Source organism: Aulonocara sp. 'chitande type north' Nkhata Bay, linkage group LG2 (genome assembly GCF_057382095.1).
Source record: "Aulonocara sp. 'chitande type north' Nkhata Bay isolate Kocher_YH1m ecotype deep benthic linkage group LG2, A_spYH_male_GT1.1, whole genome shotgun sequence".
NCBI lineage: Eukaryota > Metazoa > Chordata > Actinopteri > Cichliformes > Cichlidae > Aulonocara > Aulonocara sp. 'chitande type north' Nkhata Bay.
Genome location: NC_141345.1, coordinates 725763 through 744454, shown reverse-complemented (window position 1 = coordinate 744454; position 18692 = coordinate 725763). Strand labels below are relative to the sequence as shown.

The window sequence follows — 18692 nt, the reverse complement described above, 5'->3', positions numbered from 1 at the left end:
GTGAATATAAAACTATTCACCAACATTAGGTTATATGGTTCAGTTATAGTGTGTGTGCTCCATTACCATTTGTATGATAATCACATAGATTGCTTCTCTGCCTTTCCTTTGTCCCTGAATACCAAGACTGTCAAGGCTAGCTCATAGTGAATGCAGTGTGTGCCACTTCCCAGCAGCTTGTTCAAGGTCTCCTAGTGTTAATTTGTTCAAAAATGTATGTATAGTCACATTAAAGAGATTTTCCACCTTAATAAAAAAAATATCCCCACTGATAGATAAATATTTGTAAAGACTGAAATGAAAATGGAAACAACGTGACCTGAAAATATTCACAGAAGAGATAAAGCGCATCACGCCATAAGTTTTGGAATTACTTATTTTTCCCTTTCTTTTCTTTTTTTAACTGTATTCAAAATGTTCCTTGTAAATGTCAAGCTGACTTTAGTGTCATTTTCCAAAAGGTTGCTCTGTTATAATTTCAATATATGAAATGCCATAAAGTAACATGCCCAAATTAGTTTTAACAAGAGACTTCCACGTGTACTTACTTATGATTGTAATTAGTCAAAGAAGTTTAGTGTCTATGATTCTTGGGCTTAACAATATTTAGATTCGATATTAATCCTGAAACTACCTATTTTTTCACAAGGCAGCTTTGTGTCTTCAGGATTTTAAGAGAGCAACATAACCTTTTACATTATATTATGTGTTTTTAAGCCCAAATAGTTAGAAGAGATTGTGCTGAAGTGACATTGCTGTAGACGCTTGTCTAGACCAAAATACTACATTTTTTTTCTACAAGAACCTGAGATCTACTTACGAGGACATTATATATATCATTATATACCCACTTTAAATTTCTATTGAAATTTAAAACGAATGTTCTCATATGTGGATCTAATTTTTCTCAGAAACAAAAATCAGGTAAAATAAATAAATAAATCGGTTTTTACATTCTTCAGGTCCCAATCAGCCCAAATAGCAAAGATAAATTAAAAATGCATGTCATGGAAGAGTTTGGGTCTTAGGAGGTTAAAGAATATAAAGCTGATATATTTAAAGCTGCACTTTATAAAGAAACCTGCAAATGAAAATGCTCCAAATGTCAGTTACTGTGTAAAGGGGCTTAAATATATGGTCTTATTGCTATTCTCAAAGTTAGCCATAAATTACTATAAAATACCCTTAAATGTAACTTTAAATAACTGCAGTAATACCTGCCCAACCGCTCACTACAAAAACAACAAGGAAGAAAGATGACTGATTGTGTCACATCTCACGGCTCTCCTGCTGCAGCAGAGCAGCGGTTTTTACTCGTGACCACGATACACAGCTGTGGCTATGAGTGGGGTCGACACCTTGAATTAATTACAGTACAGATGCCTGTATGCACTTTGTAACTCACTCTGTATGTATCCTGTAACTTACTTTTTTACTGTCTCATCAAAAATATTACCAACATTAAAAATGTCTTCTTTTCCGTTGCAATTCCTTGTGCACAGAGCTTACACTGCCCAGAGAGCGTGCATCTGCCTCTGAACAATCTGACTCTAAGAGTGTGCATTTGCCCACCCTCCTCACGCCAAAATTGGCCTGCAATCCCACTGCACTTAATGATCCGAGCCCAAGTATGCTTCAGTTTGCTCCAGCATCTCGACTCTTCTCCTTGTTTTTGAGAAGCTCTCTTGGAGAGAACCATGAGGTTCATGACTTATTTGGGGCAGTTTCTGGAAAGAGTGAAATCCTCCCCTCTTGCACGCCTTTTAAATCTGGTAATTACCTAACAGCTGATGAAACACTGGAATTCCACGCTTGGAGATCATGCAACATGATTACTGTGCCCGAATCCACTTGAATGACGCTTAGCCTCGTCTCTTCAAGTGTCCCGGGCCACAACACACAGCAATCACTCCTGTCAAATGAAATCAGCTTCTGGGGTTTATCTGTAGTGCAGATAAAATAGTGTGAGAACACTGTACGTCATTACATTACATATCAAGTTGATAGTAGCATCTCCTGCTTATTCACAGTGTAAACAGCAAAGACATACATTAATTTCCCCTTTGACAGCTTTGGATGGCACTAACACATGTTAGTGTTTCAAAGCCGTAGCACCTCCTGCTCACTGGGCCTCTCCACCTGCAAAATTCTGCATTTTAATGTAATGTTGTGCTTATCCCTTTCAGCCATGGGCTTTTTAATAATATGAATTCCTTGGTAATTCTTTGCCATCTTGCTAACTGAGCTGCACGCACCGGAGGATTGGATACCTTCCACTCGGATTAAAATTATAACGGTAAAGATCGGACTAAAGATCTGAGCGCTTTAAACAAGTCACCCCAAGGCTACCACGAACACCTAATGGAGAGAGGATGCCACAGCACTCTGCTTCTGCTGACCACACCAGGAAGACGAGCAGCATGCATAAAATCCACATACATAAAATATATTTTTATTTTATTATTATTTTATGTAAGGTGTCTGAGGCAGAGGCGTATTTTTAATGAGGCTACCAGTATGGGAAATTAAACTAAGATTGGCATTTGAATTTTCAGTGTGCTGTGCTGTGCCAAAAAGAGGATTAATGATTCATTTATAGCGCTCACATTGACAGACAGTGCAAAGTGCGTTTCGATTTTTTTTTTTTTTTGATTAAATAAAAATATAATGAATACATGGAATTTATGGCTCAATTTTAAATGACAATTTGATTGTTTAAGTAAGTTTATATTAACTTCATACATGTCTATCAATCAATGATTATGTAACATTATGTTTGATCAAACTATTTTTGTTTATAAGCTGATCGACTTCACCAACTATTATGAAGCTATATTTATCATGACACTACTACATAACTTCAAAACACACTGCAGCTTTCAAAGCGTGGTTCTTATGTGTTATCATCACAGCAGCAGGGTTGGATCCCTCAGGAAGAGCGTGGCAGAGAGTCAGTGGACCTAATGTGGAGGGATTCTTCTCCGGGGGCATTCACGTGGGAATGTGGCTCTGGTTTCACAGTTATCACTCACAGAGAGCTGTCAAATGCTTAGTGGCATTCACTTGATCCAATTAATTAGGACCTAATAAGCCATAGAGTGGAAAGGGATTTGGATCTACAGGGTGGTGACAGAATCAAAGGCCTTCAAATGAGGCCACCATCCATCTCACCGTGGCTGTTAATGAGACATGAAGCCGTCTACATATAAACATGTAGAAAAGCAAACCAGTCTCACTATTAATGTAGAATAATTTCATGTTCAGATCAGACGTTTGTGCTAAAACTAATGTGGAGGAAACCAAACAGTCCTAACAGAATATTTAATAACTTATTTTCCTGAGAAGTATTGAGCTTATGCTAACATGGTGATTTTCTATGCATGCAATTTACAATTTGTTGGCTGTGTCATACCCAGTGCCTGAAATAATTAATCAAGTAGTGGTAAACGGAGGCGGCATCCTCGGCTGCATGGAGCAGATGTTGTAAATCCAATGCAGCTCACGAGGACAGGTGCCCTCCAGCCGGTTCCTGTCTGCTGCTTTGGTAATGGTTTGTTTCTGGAGGAATTGAACAGCACTCAATCTAACCTCTATCATCTACTTATTATAAGGTTGTACAATAAAGCATGAGATGACTAATCACCTCAAGAGTATGCTCTGTGGGATAAAATGCATTGCGTCTGAGATATACATTGAGTTTGCTCAAGAGTCCCTATTTTGTCAGATAAATTCCAGTTAATCCAGTGGGGTTCTCAGAGGATAGTAACTGTGTTCTGCCGCCTGAGTATTACAAGGACACACACACACACTGAAAAACCTTTTAAAGTAAATGCATCAAATTTTGGATGTTTTTTGAAACTTCAGCTTCAAGGATGCTATATCTGAGATATTTTCAAGATGTTTAGCTCTTATGTCAGTCTTTGTCTAATCTTATTTAGAAATGTGACGCTATGGGTGGAACATTCAAAGCATCTGTTCACTTACTTGTGTGCTGGGTCAAAGTGGGCTGGAGCAAGCGTATTTGCATTTATAGCCACGGGAAATGTAGTTTCCAGTTCACTTGTCCTGGGTGTTTTGGGGTTGTGGAAGGAAATAGAAAAAGCTCACACCAAAATGAGAACAAGAAACACTTTGTCCACTATTTGTCCTCCTGAGCTGGTGGTGTTGAGAACTATAATGTCAGTGTGAATGTGTATTTTTGAAGGATGAATGTGCGATCATTACCAGCACCTTTCAGGGGAGCCTCAATAGATAGATGGGGTTTCTCCTGCATGCAGATGTTTTTAGCATCTCACCAAGTGTCAAAGGTAAATGTATACTACTGTATTTTTCATCCAGTGGTGTTTCATGCACACAAGAACAGACGTCTTTATTTGTCAGATATATGAAAATTATTGGAAAACTGATCCATGTCTGTTTTAATAAATTAAGACTTACTGCCCGTATCGTATGAGTGCACCTCCTCCTGGAAATTCAGGTAAATGTTAATAGCTAACACATATACATATTTATATCGCTAGATAATTTAGTATTTTTTTGTGTGACCTTTAATATTGTCTTTGTTAGTATTGCATAGATGTTCATCTCCTGGAAAGCTCCAAGGTAGGATCAGTACTTTTACAACTGTAACTTGAGTCATATGGATCAGACTGAGGACAGGACCGGCTCCGCAGATTGCTGGTAGGTTCTGATTTTAATCGCTTTAGTGCCATTTTCTCTATTTCATGTTTCTCGGTCAAGACAATAATTCAATTCATACTGTGCAAACGAGAATTTCCAGTCATTTCTTTTTATTGTGGTTACAATAAGGGCACAAACTGATTTTGCTGATTTGATTAACTGAAGAGATCCTCCTAAGGCATAAAAGATGCTGAATTAATTTCAGTGAAAAACTGTTTGGTGTCGTAACTCGGCTGCTGTATGGTCTAGTCTGGGAACGCTGATAAGAAACAATTCCATTTGCTGGCTGAACTGTAGTGTAATTCACTTGCCTGCGCCTGTAAACAAACAACGAAACGGTAATTAAATACTATAAAGTCTGATGCAGCACTTATTTTAATTGAATAATAGCAGTCATATAAGCCTACAACACATATGCGCGGCTCCCGTTGCTGAGCTCGTTCATCCTGCCTGTCACAAAACCTGTTTTTAGGCAACAATGATACAAGGAAGCTGCATCCATCATGTGCAAGCAATGTCGTCTGAGCTCCTTTTCTGGATTAGAGTTTGGTTTCTAAACTTTTTGCCACATATTTTAAATCTTCTGGGCCAATATAATAGGCCAGCAGTTGTGAAAAGAAGTTAATTTAGAGAAAGGGGAACATACATATCAAACCTAAGACACTTTCTCTTGGCCTTTTCATAGTATGCGGATTTAAGCAGTAATTACTATTACTGCTGGATACAGTCTTTTCAAAAAACATGACCAGTGTATGACAGAGTAGCTTTTACCACAGTAAAATTGGAAAGGGGATAAGGGAATGAATTTCAGCAGCTGTCATTTCTGTTGAGAGGAAAAACACTGGATAGATTACTACTGCCTACACTCTGTCGATATTAATGCCAGGAAGTCAAAGAAGAAACAGAAAACTCACTATATTATTCAGAAATAAATTCCAAAGCAGACTCAAGGTTATTTAATCAAAATAAGAGAGATCAATGTTATTAAGAAAGCCACATAAGCTAATCTTATAATTTGTAAGAGGATTACACCACTCTGAATCTCATAAAAATGTATTTTTGATGACTCAGAGGTATTTAAGGCTAGCTTAAAGACATTTAAATAAAACAAAACAACTACCGAAGACCAAAAAGTATGTCTTGGGTCTTTGTCCTGAGTATTCACCTCCATATATCTTCGTGAAACTTCACTCACCCCAAATAGATCTAGCAGTGGCCCAGAAATGCAAGAGGAAAGCAAAAAATGGAGCTTAAGCCCTCCATTTGAAACTGTGTCATAATGGGGCCATGCCTACTTGTCTGGAACAGTCCTTTTTCTCTCGATAACCGCTGACAGACTCTGAGTTAATGAGCCTCTGTTTGGCCCTTAGAGGCCACTGTATGTCTATAACCTCAGAGCCATCTTCTGAATTTGCTAACGGGTCTAATGCACCTTTTAGTCAGATCAGGTCTACGTATCGTTTTCACTTTGTGCCTCTAAACTTTGTAATCCTCAGCAGTTTTCAGCGTTCATATTAAGCAGATTGAAGAAATCCATTTTGCAGCTGTATCACTGTTACTCAATTTAAAAAGTAATATTTCGCCTGAGTGTTTTTAGTGCTTCTTAGCCTCTCTTTTGAAAAGAGGTGTAATAGAGTTTATCTTCTCTAAGGATCAGACCTCATTGATGTACCAGTGACCACTGATTGTCAACTTTTAACAGTTGTGAAAGAAGGATCCTAAATCCTGCCCTTCAGTAGTTGCTGATTCACTGAAGCAAAATCATACCATGATTTACAAGCTGATTTAATTCTGCTAAATATGACAGTCGGCAATTAAAGCTTTAAAAGGAGAACAAAGTAAAGAAAATAAAGCCTTCAAACTACGGTTGAATTTATTGTGTCTTTATCTCAGGAGTGCAGCGGTTTCATAACCCTCCAGTTTCTTCAGCAATAACGTAATCCATTGACAGTTAACAGTATATCTGCTTTTACACAGCAAAAACTAACTTTTGATAGTTAATTTGTCGAACTTTATTTTCAAACTGTTAACAAACATGGTGTAAAACAGCACTTATACTGCTGCCACGGCGTAACTCACACTGTCAATCATTCCCAGTCCTAGAGTTTGTGGTGCCACTTCTTTGAAACTGACCAATCACATTAGAGCCCTTCTTTCTTTGCTCCACCCTTCAAACTATCAAGAGTTTTCTTGCCAAGCAGATACTCTTACATGCATGATGGCTAGTTTGTGGGCTTGGCTCCGAGTTTGTGGGTTTTTTAAGTTACACATGAGGAATTTAACTGAACAAGTGGCAATAAATCCTTACACCCCTAAAATGGAATTATTTGCTTGTGATTACGTTTTAACACACACCAGTTTTTCCACAAATATAATTCCACATGGTTACAGCAACCAGACCACCGAGGCTTCCACCTTTGGCTGCCACCTGATCCACACTGGAGTGGGCCCCTACAGCCGTTGCAGGTGTTGGTTCGGCAGGAGTGTTGGCTCATGTGGCTCATTTGGGCTGTGCGCGACCGCACCCCGTGGGCTAAGATCTGACCACAGATGCTCACCTATGAGCCCCTCCTCCTGGGAGGAGGGGCTCATACCAAACCAATATCCCAGTTACTAAACCAACTGGGATATTGGTTTAGTAATCCCAATCTGAGTGAGGTAACATGGCCTGTTGTTTTTTGCCACAGAGCTCTTGTGAAGCACGTCAGTTCTTCACCCAGCACCAGTTTTTCTTAAGAGATCCTACCAGGAACAAATTGCCTCCATCGACATAAATCCTGGTTTCAGAGCTGGAGAGAGCGAGGTCTATCCACAGACTCGGATAAACAACCAAAGATGGATGCGTGGATGGATGGATAGTCTTCTATAGCTGTTTTAAACAGTGTGTTATTTTACTAAATCCTCACCGGTTCTTCACAAATTTACTTCATACTAAAAGAAACTGCTTGCTCAACAATACATATCGGTAAAACAAAACAAAATGTAAGACTGATCTTCAAAAGCATTTATCCATGAGCTAGAATGTTCTTCCAACTTAAACCGCAGTGATTTTCCTGCCCAGACCTTTGTTAGTGGCTGCCGTTGCATGATCCTGGACTGATATAACAAAGTCAGATATAAAGCAGCCGCTGCATCTCAGTTTGTAATTATGTATGGAGGGAAAGCCAGTCTTATTCTGGCACCTAGGAGCATAGCTCTCTGTTTTTGTACATTTTATTTGTACTTTAAAAACATTTTGCAACCAGATTTCTTTAAATATATAAAGAATTGTAAGTCTTGCGTAATGTGTGTGAAAACTGTTCCATGAGGTTTCCACGCAGAGCTCAGACTGACTCAGGTGGTAGATTAACAGTTTAAAAATGAAAATAAACTCTGTATATGTAGTGTCCAGGCATCCATCTATCCTAACTGTTCAGACCTGATACTGATGCAGATGCACATCCTGATTTTCCCAACTTGATGCTGTTATGTGATCAACATTTGCATCAAACCCAGGGGCAACAGTTACCTCAACCAATCAGTTTGTAATCACAGAAAGCTGCGGTGCCAATGCTGACAGAAAAAAGAAAAACAAATAGTTAGCATTTGTGCTGTGTCGCTTGATTGTTAGTTACCTATACTGGGTATAGGCTAGGCTATAAAAATATTAACATCTATTTTACGTTTAGATTTTAGGTTTGTTTTTTAAACTTGAGTCAGTAAGACAGCAAAGCCATGAAGAGAGCACTGGTTAGTTTTGACTAGTTTCGCCTAAACAAGCTAATGCTGCCTTATTTTTTTAATAAGCAAACTGAACTGAAAACTTTACATCCAGATGAACAAAATCAACTTTTGGGGCAAATGTCTACAGTTTTAATATCATTATAATCCTAAAGCTTCTTATTTCTTCTTATTATTAGTTATTTTTATTTAATTTAATAACGGTACAGTACTCTCTGTATATAGTAACCATTGTCCTTAAAGTAAATATGTAAGAAAAATTGTGTATGTTTCTGCTCTGTGTCCTGTTTGTTTGTATATTTGTCTTTTTGGCTGCTGTCACAACCAAATTTCCCCTTGTGGGACAATTAAAGGATTATTCTATTCTTATCCTTACATTCTTACTTTTACCATTCACTGGGTAACATGACACTCTGCATTTAGTATATGTACTTACAATTTACAGCATTGGGATTCATTTGTAAGTAACACAAAGAGAAAAACACACACTTGTATGTATTTCTCCCTCTCTCGTTGTCTCTCTTCATACACATATAATGGAGCATATAAGTGACAGTTAAAGTGAAGATGAATTAGATCAACTGTAAGTGCAATAAAAGCCTCCCAATAAGTGTTAAATCTTACATAAGAAGAGTGACAAAGAACTGGCTGTGTGAACACTGGACTGTTCACTTGTCAGCTGAACCCACCACTGTGTGGGGTCTGTTTCATCAGGTTTTATCATTTAGAAAAAGTCCATTTCATATCACAACTGTAAAGAAGGAAAATCATGAATGACAAGTTTTCTTTTACCTTTGACTTGTATTCAAGTACGCTTTAATTATGGCTGTTTTCATAGCTCTGTTGAACCGAGGGCCGTGGGGACAGGGTTTGAGCCGATTCTAGCACTGGGTGAGGTGAAGGATACAACCATGACAGGCTGTCAGTCTGTCGCAGGGCTCACAAAAACAAGAGAGAGTTATTCATGCTCACATTCACCTCTACAGCTAATTTATAAACCAGTTCACCTGGATGAATATTCTTTTATTCTCTTTTGGAAAAATACATTTTGTCTGAGATTTATTTCATAGAATGCGGAAAAACGAACGTGGCACCACTGAATTTACCAAGAGGTATATAAAAGGCTTTCATCACATTATGGAGAGAACTCTTAAAGATTTTTACAGCATCGTTAAAAGCTTTTTACATTTCAGGATATTTACTCATTCACTAAATTTACTACACCTACAAAATTCAGATTAATTTATGTATTTGCAAATCCCAACATAATTAATTCCAATGCTCGCTCTCCTTTCTCCTGTGCACTGGTTTCCAGCATCATAAAAGGATAAATATGTAATACTAGCAATCCTTTGTGATCACCAGCAAGTAGCTTAATGTTGTTTGTCTGTTGTTTAGTTGCTGGCTGGAAACCCAAATGCAATATCATTGTGTTACGTGTAAAATGATGCTACTACAGGCATATTTGGCATCTCATGTTCTTACATTTTTAGCTTTTTATAAGTTTACATAACACATGAAGAGTTAAAGCTGGGTTAGAGTGTTGTTTATGTGTAATTTAAATGCACTGTTAGACTATTTAATGATGCCTTGCTGAAATGCTCTGCAGAACTGCAGGAAGAGTCTGTAGAGCTGTCTGAGTTATCTGTGTGTTCATCACAAACAAAGTAAGAAAAACTTTTCATATACAAAAGTGATTTGTTTCTGACCTGGTGTTAATATAAAAATTCTGCTTGCAGCAGCTTGAAACACCTAATAAGATCTCAGTACACTAGGGAACAACATAACCAAATGAGACATGACTGATTTGTGAAAACAGGAAAATGAGACCGCTAATGTTAGACAGGCATTGTATACTGTGTCTCCAAATTACCTGTTGTTGGTCATTTTCCTCTAATAGAATGTCTTCAATCACATAAATCTTAAAGTGTAAACACATTCGGTAATGAGGTACCGGTGATATAACTCGGGGCACCCGACTATAATAATGGATTAGGGCTTTAAACTCAGACTCATTTATTTTTCACCCACATACATCACTCCTAATCAATGGCATGTCTTTCGCAATAACCCTCCCCCAGCTTGTCTCAGACTTTTAGACAGTCCAACGGTGAGTGGCTCTTTTACTCTCAAACTTTATGTACTGTTTAAAGTTATCATAGTTAAATATTATAGGAAGATGATGAGAAATTAAATAATGTCCCCGTTAAAGGTCGGAGCCATCAGACTGACTGACATCAGATGAATGGCAATGTGCCAGCTTAACAGCAGATTCTGAAACCTCAATAATTAAATACAAAGGCATTCAAAGGGCTCCTAGAATAGCAGGAGAAGAGAAGCAGCCCACAGGAAAAGTGTAACAGCCTTTCTGTCTCTGAAGCGTTTAGCTTCCTGCTCTGCCAGCAAGTGACCGCTGCTCAAATGTACTGTATTGATAGATGAAAACTCGCATCTTTTATAATTTTATATTCTGTAGACTGATGTTCACTAGATGCAACACTAACTCTTGATGTCTAATAATATAGAGCTCAGCAAAGGTGTATTTAGGACAGATGCATTAAGTTATTAATGCAACTTTCACTTGTGCCGAATTCCATAATTTTATTCTCCTTTATGTCCTCACCTGCTGCTCTATATTAAAAAGTGCTTTGTGTACAAAATGGTACTTTACGTCCTTTTTCTACTGGATAACCAAATGATTATCGCTTCGGTAAGTGCTTAATATTAACATTTAAAATTAAACGGTAACAGTGAAATTATAACTAGGGCTGGGTATCGTCACTGATTTCTAGAATCGATTCAATTCCGATTCACAAGGTCCCGAATCGATTCGATCCACGATTCGATTTAATTCGATTTGAATCTGGGAAATTTTGACAGTCAGAAATATTATAATTCAGATCAGTACATTTACATATTTTTGTATCAATAAAAAGGAAGCTGACACTCGCAAGACTCTATCACAGGTGTGAGCGTCACAGCGAGGCCTTTGTGTCAAAGTAGCTGAAGATAAAACACAGAAAAACATGAAGGAGATTTTCCTGGCCTGGATTTTATAAAAATATTCTGCAGTACATCAAAAACGAAAGAAAACCATTAATCAACACATGAACATCACCTCTGAAGTTACAGCAGTTTTATTAGAGACACAGCGTTTTGCATTTTGAATAATTTTAAAAAGTTTAAATTTGTTCAGTATTGAACGGCAGAAATGAGGTTTTCTTTTCGGAAGAATGTAAAAGGGAAAAAAACAGCGGCCGACAGCCTGTAAGCAACAGTAGACTTGTGTAACAAGCAAGCGAATAATGAAGAAAGGGAAACTGTTCTTGAAGTACACAGAGAGAGCTGTGCATCGCGGTGGAAGCAAAACAGCAAAAGTCAGAGTGAATTCATGACGATGTTTATGTGAAGCGTTTGGATCTTCTTCTGCTGCTGGTTCGGTCAATATTGTTTGGAGAGACATCAAACTAACAGCTTTAGAATCGGCTCATAAAGGACGTGAACACAAAGCGCCGACCCGCCGAAACATCAGAATCAGCGAGCTGTCGGCTTTCAGCCCCGACCGTGAGAAAGGCGACATCTCACTGATTCTGATCCGCGGGTCGCGCTGTGTGTTTACGTCTTTGTGCAGAATCCCTGTACCTGCTCTCATTTACTGTCTTAACTGTTTGGTGGTTCTTGAAATTTTGTGAGATGTCACCAGAGATTCTGGCATTTCGGGCAAAATAAATTTATATTAAAAAAATCGATTCAGGATTTTAATGAATCGATTTTACGTTATCCAAGCCAGAATCGATTTTAATCGATGAATCGATTATAAAAACCCACCCCTAATTATAACTGTCTTGTGGCTTTGGTTAAACAGTCAGGCAGTGAAGAAAATGAAATAAAAGAGGACATAATTTTAAAGCTAACAGCTGCCACTAAGTTTCCTAAATGGTCTTTAAAACTGCAGGCAGTACAGTCAGCACTGTTGCCTCACTGCAAGAGTGTCCTGGACTTGAATCTGCCAGCTGGGAGGGAGAAGCTTGCGTGGGTTCTCCCAGGGTACTCTGGCTTCCTCCCATAGCCCAAAGACATGCACACTAGGTTAATTGGGAATAGTAAACTGACTGAGTGTGAATGGCTCTCTTGTGTGACAAACTGGTACCTGCGACCTGGCTTTCACCCTATAACAGCTGGGATCCAGCCCCACTGTGACACTGACATGAAAGAAAAGTGGAAGAATATGTATGGATGTATGGATGGACGATCAAAACTCACAGGGAAAAACTGAATATTATTTTTATGGCATAGACACAATACACAAAACATAACATGAAGTACAATACCGCCAACTAAAACTAAACCAGTATAGATGTATGGTCAGCTTGAAATTCGTAGTGCAGTTTACAGTGTTGCTGTATTACATTATGCTGGCAAGTCATTTTTTCGTATTAGTTTATTTTTATGTAAACTAACTACTATTTTTACGTGTCATTGATGTTAGGAAAAGCGCTTTATAAATCCAATCCATTATTATTATTTTTATTTTTATTGTTATGAGCTGGAAATGTGGAAAAGTCTGTATACTCGTTTTTGTTGATTCCCTTTAAATAGAGTTTAGAATGGATACTTGGCTTTATAATGTGTGTGTGTTTAGCTTACTACCATCTGAATAGTTGATCTTCCCTTGCCTGCCCATTTTATTTCACTTCATTTGAATCACTGAACAAATCAGAGGTGTGGGTGGTGATGAGCTCTGGAACCAGGCTACATTTTCCCTACAATCAGTACTAAATTACACAGTGAAACAGACTCTGTGTTCCAAGAAATACAGAAAGTGAAAATGTTCCTCTCTTGGATGTTATTTGGATACCAAGGGGCCACTAAGAGAAGTGCTATGAAAATTTCAGGCTCTCTGACATAAACTATTCTTGTCTCAATCAAAGACGTCCATATAAATGTCTGTGGAAGCTAAGCTGTTAATGAGCTAATTCTTTATAGAGTGATAAAACAATTGCTAAACATAACATAAAATTTGTTGAATTTCTAGCTGCAGTGAAACAACATCCCTTTAAATTGCATAAGGTGTTATATAATCTGTGTTTTAGCCAGAATGGGAATGGAGACAGGGTTTTTAGCCCTTACGTGACATTGATGTTAGGGTTCACATGCATCTTGTGTCCTACATGGGATTTCTTTGTTAAAGTGGCATTAAGAAGAAGCATGGGCTTTCATCACGTAGGATAGAAGAAAGCTTGTGATGGGCTGTCTCTTCGCCATGGGGACTACCTGCTTCAAATGAGATTCATGACAAATCCCCCTACGAGAGGCCGGCCAGTATGCTAGGTAATAGCATGCGTGGCAGTACTTATCTATCTCCATTAAAGACACAGGTCATATCCCACAATGTCAAAACCATTAAATCAGAGAATATAGCATGATGGTAGGCTTAAACCGGGTGCTGAAGCAGCTGTGATTGAAGAAGGTGCTTTTAAATGATCGATTCTGTGCACTTTCTTCTTAAGATGAACTAAAACGCTGTAACAGGCTTTAATCAGGAAAAATGTTAGAAGAGAAATACATTTGCATTCTTGTCACCTGATATTGAGTTTTCACTGCAACTATTACTAGTCTGAGTGCCACTAGAGATCACTTCTGATGCTTTCACTCAGTTAGACCTACTAATTATTATTATTATTAATATTAAATGCAATCACCTTGTCCTGCAATTGGGAGTTGCACCTTGATATGAAATCACTGTGATGTAACTGTGGCATACAATTTTCCATTTCAAGTTTATACTAAAAGAAAAGCTTATCTAACCTTTAAAAAGACTTGCACAGCACAATTGTGCTTAATTCTATATAATTTTGAGCTTCGGTGTGGACCCGTCAGTGAACACCAGCGCACATTTATCACGCACGATAAAATCAAAGCTCGGACAGTCAACTACTAGCCTCAGATTCATTTTAGCTTTCCATAACAGCGCAGGCAAGACTGATTCACTCTGAACTCCATAAGTCCTCCGAATGCATAAACTGACCCTCTCCGAGATTAATGTCTTCCTCAGTACCTGCAGGTCTGGACCGAACATCATCACTGTTTGTGTCTCGTCACAGACCAACCAACCAGATTTCGCCAGGTGCAGCTAATTAATGAAAAAGCACCAATGGAACCATTTGTAAGTCATTTCCAGAGCTCTTTTAACCAAGCCAACAAGCATAAAGCTGCAACTAATTTGTTATTATTATTATCGTTGAAAAATATGTCACTTATTTGTACTAAAAATCAAACAGCTTGTCAGATTTGTTTTGCCAAGTGTTTGAAAGGAAAAGGGGGAAAAAACAAAGGAGAAAAACGCTTAGATTGTGATAACCTGAAAGCATGCATGTTCCCGGGAAAATAGACTTAAGAGTTTAAAGCTGTCAACTAACTCTATCCAATTAATTGACTCATTAGTTCAGCCCCTAAGGAAACACGTCTGGTTCTTATCAAGGGAACAATAAAAGTGAAATGACACACACACACACACACACACACACACACTCACACAGGGCGCACTCCAGTACATATGCCTCAAAGTGCCCTACTACATCCTAATATGGTGTAAATCTGTGTGGTTCTTTGCTGGAACGAAAATCTTTCACCGTTCTAACTTGATTTGAAAGTGAGGCAACAAACCCAGAGGAATAATCTGACAGCGCCAACCTCTAATGGCCCAATTCCCAGCTGAGAACTACGTCTCCTGGTGTTCGGTTTAAGAGCACTTTCTTGCAAAATTGTGGTCATTTTGAGATCACTCTGTGTTGACTTGCAGGTATCTGGAATAGTTAGGAGAGCTTGGTAATGTGTGATTTTATTTTTCTGCCCACAAGGCTGACTAAATGAGTTGAGTCATCCAACCAGGCTGTATTTTCTGACCTTTTACAGTTGGATCTTGGCTGATTAATTTAAGCAGATGGCTAAGCAGACTTAGACAGACTTTCTTTTGAATAAAGACATGCTTTTTTATGAAAAATATTCAAATCTTAACATGAATATGCAGGTTTGTGAAGTGAAATATAAATTGGGAGTTGCTACAAGGCATATGGTCATATCTGTCTTTTTCCAGTTATCCATTACCAGCCAGATCATGCCAAAATAAAGTGCTTTCATCACAGGTCAATATGGAGAGAAAAGCTGAGCAAACTGTTTTCCCATTCAGCATTTCTTACTGGCATCTTCTTTCATTTCTCTAATGAAGACCTCCAATGTGGATATTAATAATGAATAAAGGAGTTGGATACAGTGCTTTTTACTGTCTTTGTTAAGCAGGAAACCTGGTGCCAATTAAAATGGGCATGATGCTGCCTTGTGTTGCAGCCATCAGTGGGTATAATCATAATAGTTAACACTGTGGCAGCAGGACTGAGATTGACACATTTGTGTATAATGACAAAGAGACACTGAGACCCAACAACAAGCTGCTCTTCTCTTTGAAGACAGTGGACGGTTACCACAAAAAAAAAAAATCAATATTCCAGCTCCATTCAATTACACAGAGAGCAGGTACCTCAGTGACACTCACAGCAATGACTGATGTACTGCTGCTGATGGTCACTTTTAGAGGCTTTACTTGAAAAGAAAAAGAAGAAATTCTGCTATTTAAAGTTTGAAAATGTATATTTAAGGATATTTTGACTGATAGAGCCATTTAACGTTTTTCAGTATATGAACACATGTCACGTGGATATGTATCATGGTGTATTTCGTATAAATGCAAAAGTTAAGGCAAAGATACTATACACATCGATACCTGTAGTGGGAAAATGCACCTACACCAAAAGCATCCACGCACGGACGCTCACAAATAAGCACGTGCACGTAGGCATATCCGTTTTGCATAGCCGACCACACAGACTGAGGAAGAGCGCTAATTTATCATTCTCGTTCTTGAGTTATTGTTGATTAATTAAATGCCATTTTACGGGAAGATTTGAAATACAGTTGTGATCATACAGCCGTGCTAAAGGCTCAAGGAGGGGGCGACCGATGAACTCCTTCCAACTTCATTTCATCAGCTTTTTGCAATCAAAACCCGAACCGTGATTGTTTTACTTTGTTTCCCGGGCGAGGACAGGTGACATTGGTTAATTGGTGCTCTAATAGAAAAGACAAGTTTTTACTCACCCAAAGTTATAAGATGAAAGAGATAAACTCCCCACAGATCCATCTCCGTTTCAAATTTGAATTTCTGGTTATGCGTCGGAGCTACACCTACAGCAGGATAATTACACGGTAAGAATGAAGTGCCCCTTTATGCATTTGGAGATCATTATTTGCGCAAAGAGAATAACCTCTTGAAAAATCCTCAAATCGTCTTTTTCTAGTTGCCCCTGTCTTTTTTGTCTTACAATCCCATCAGTTACTTCCAAGTCGCTGTTAGAGTCGCGCTTTTGCGCAAAGGCAGAGCCATGCGTAATATTGTGAGGGGAAGTTGTCCTGTGCGTTGTACGGTCCGGTATTGTCAGAGAGCCTTCTGTTGCACGTCGAGGTGGTCACACAGGTCCTTGAGTCCGCTGCTGGAGAGATGCAGAGTGCTGGGGAGAACCACTGCCAACGACGGGGAGGAGGGGGACTGTTTGTGTAGGAAGGGCCATTTTAAACCGCATGCTTACGTGGTCAGTGCTTAGCGGTGAAAATGAGACGTTAATTCACAGAAACACTATAATGTTATGACTCAGAGGACCTACGGTGTGGCGAAAGTAGTTAACTGTGTCTTCACTTACTCTGATACTATTGAGCATCTCGTGTTTTCCTTACAGTTTCTGATTTTCTAACCCAAAAAATGCAGAATATTTCAAGCAGTTGACTCTATACTTTTAACGCTACCTGAATTCCATGAAACATTAAGAGATAAAGAGCTCCCTTTTTTATAATTCCTACTGTTCACTTCCCTGTCCTGTCTCATCACCTCAAGGTCTAACACCTGCCATTCAAATTGCTTATATAATAAAAAGTATGCGATTTTGCAGCCAGTTAATAAAGAAAGTGTTTGAGCTCCCCAAATGTTATTAAAGAAGCCGAACAAAAGGTTAATAACAATACCGACTCTCAAAAAAGGCACATTCGGGGCATTCTCAACCAGAAGTCTGTTTGATTAGGCGTCTTTGTACGAGCTCTAACAGTTGACATATGCTAACCTAACATCATTATTAGAAGATACTGATGAGATAGCTAATATAGACACACACATAAGATAAATACGAGAGACACCATCTGATGGCTGAAGACAGAAAAATCATTTTTCTAATCACAGGACAACACCTGGATACCAGTGTGAAAGTCACATGTTTCAAACAATATTAATACACTGCAGTCATATCAAACTATAAAGTTTTCTCTTTTGTTTCACGGAAAACCTTTAATGCTTGCCCCCTACAGAGAGGTGGATGCAGTTCCCGATCAGTACTGACAGCCTGACCCACAGTGCTCAATTTTCAGAGCTGTTCACTGTTTTGAAACAGACAGTTATTGATTCTTTAGTGTTAAGAATTCAACTTTCGCACCATCTGTTCGTTTTATGGTTCAGAGGGAAGAGAACATCAGTGGACCAGGATGTGCATTTAGAGTTTGTTGACTGACCACTTTAGTGCATCTCCAAAACGGCAGCAACAAATAGAGTTTCCAGATGATCCATGCAAACAAAGCTGGTGAGGAGCAGATAACAAAAGAGTCACAGTATTGGATCAGCCTCAGTGTGTATGCTTTACTGTATACTTGTGCACGTGTTTGTGTCTATAAAGCAACCAAGGGTCCAAAAGGATGATCCAGCTGTGTATGGAAGACAGAATGAAGACCTCGGAAGGGCCATTTCCGCCTGTTAGTATTATCTTTACTGCCTGTGGCTGCTGTGCTGTAGTGCTTCAATGGACTTACATGAGCCAGCAACATTCATTTAAACATTTTCAGAGCCTTAGTTGTTTCAACTTATTATTTTTTGCTGAAGTCTCACATTGGAAAAAGTGTAACTGTAAAATGTCTTTATGGCTCAACGATTGTAATTTTAGTTCCCTAACAAGTTTGCAGTGAGAATCTCTGGAACGATACATTAACATTTCCATTGGGAGTCCTTAAACATGGGAAGATGGGCTCTGAAACTAATTTCTGAATCTTTAAAGAGCAGCTCAGTGCCATGGGGATTTCTTTGCAATGTACATCTGCATTTGTAATTCAAATTAACATTAAATTTGGAAGAATGAAAAAGCCAAGTAAATGGAAGAATTAGAGAGAAAATGTCTGTTTTCTCATAACCCATTATTCTCCGG

General features: G+C 38.5%; 1 protein-coding gene across 2 annotated transcripts in view; it reads right to left on the bottom strand.

The window, feature by feature from the left end:
• The window catches only part of gfra4b (GDNF family receptor alpha 4b), a 54598-nt gene extending 37652 nt beyond the window's left edge, over positions 1-16946 (bottom strand). Inside the window, exons 1-2 of one of the 2 annotated variants that reach the window (XM_086300821.1) lie at positions 16722-16946; positions 16555-16641 (exon numbers count right to left, since the gene is read on the bottom strand). In XM_086300821.1, the coding sequence (XP_086156947.1) occupies positions 16555-16597 (43 nt within the window). In that variant the 5' untranslated portion in view covers positions 16598-16641; positions 16722-16946. Of the gene's footprint in view, positions 1-16554 lie in introns of both variants that reach the window. The other variant, XM_086300816.1, reaches the window with a different exon arrangement.
• Positions 16947-18692: the final 1746 nt, after the last annotated feature.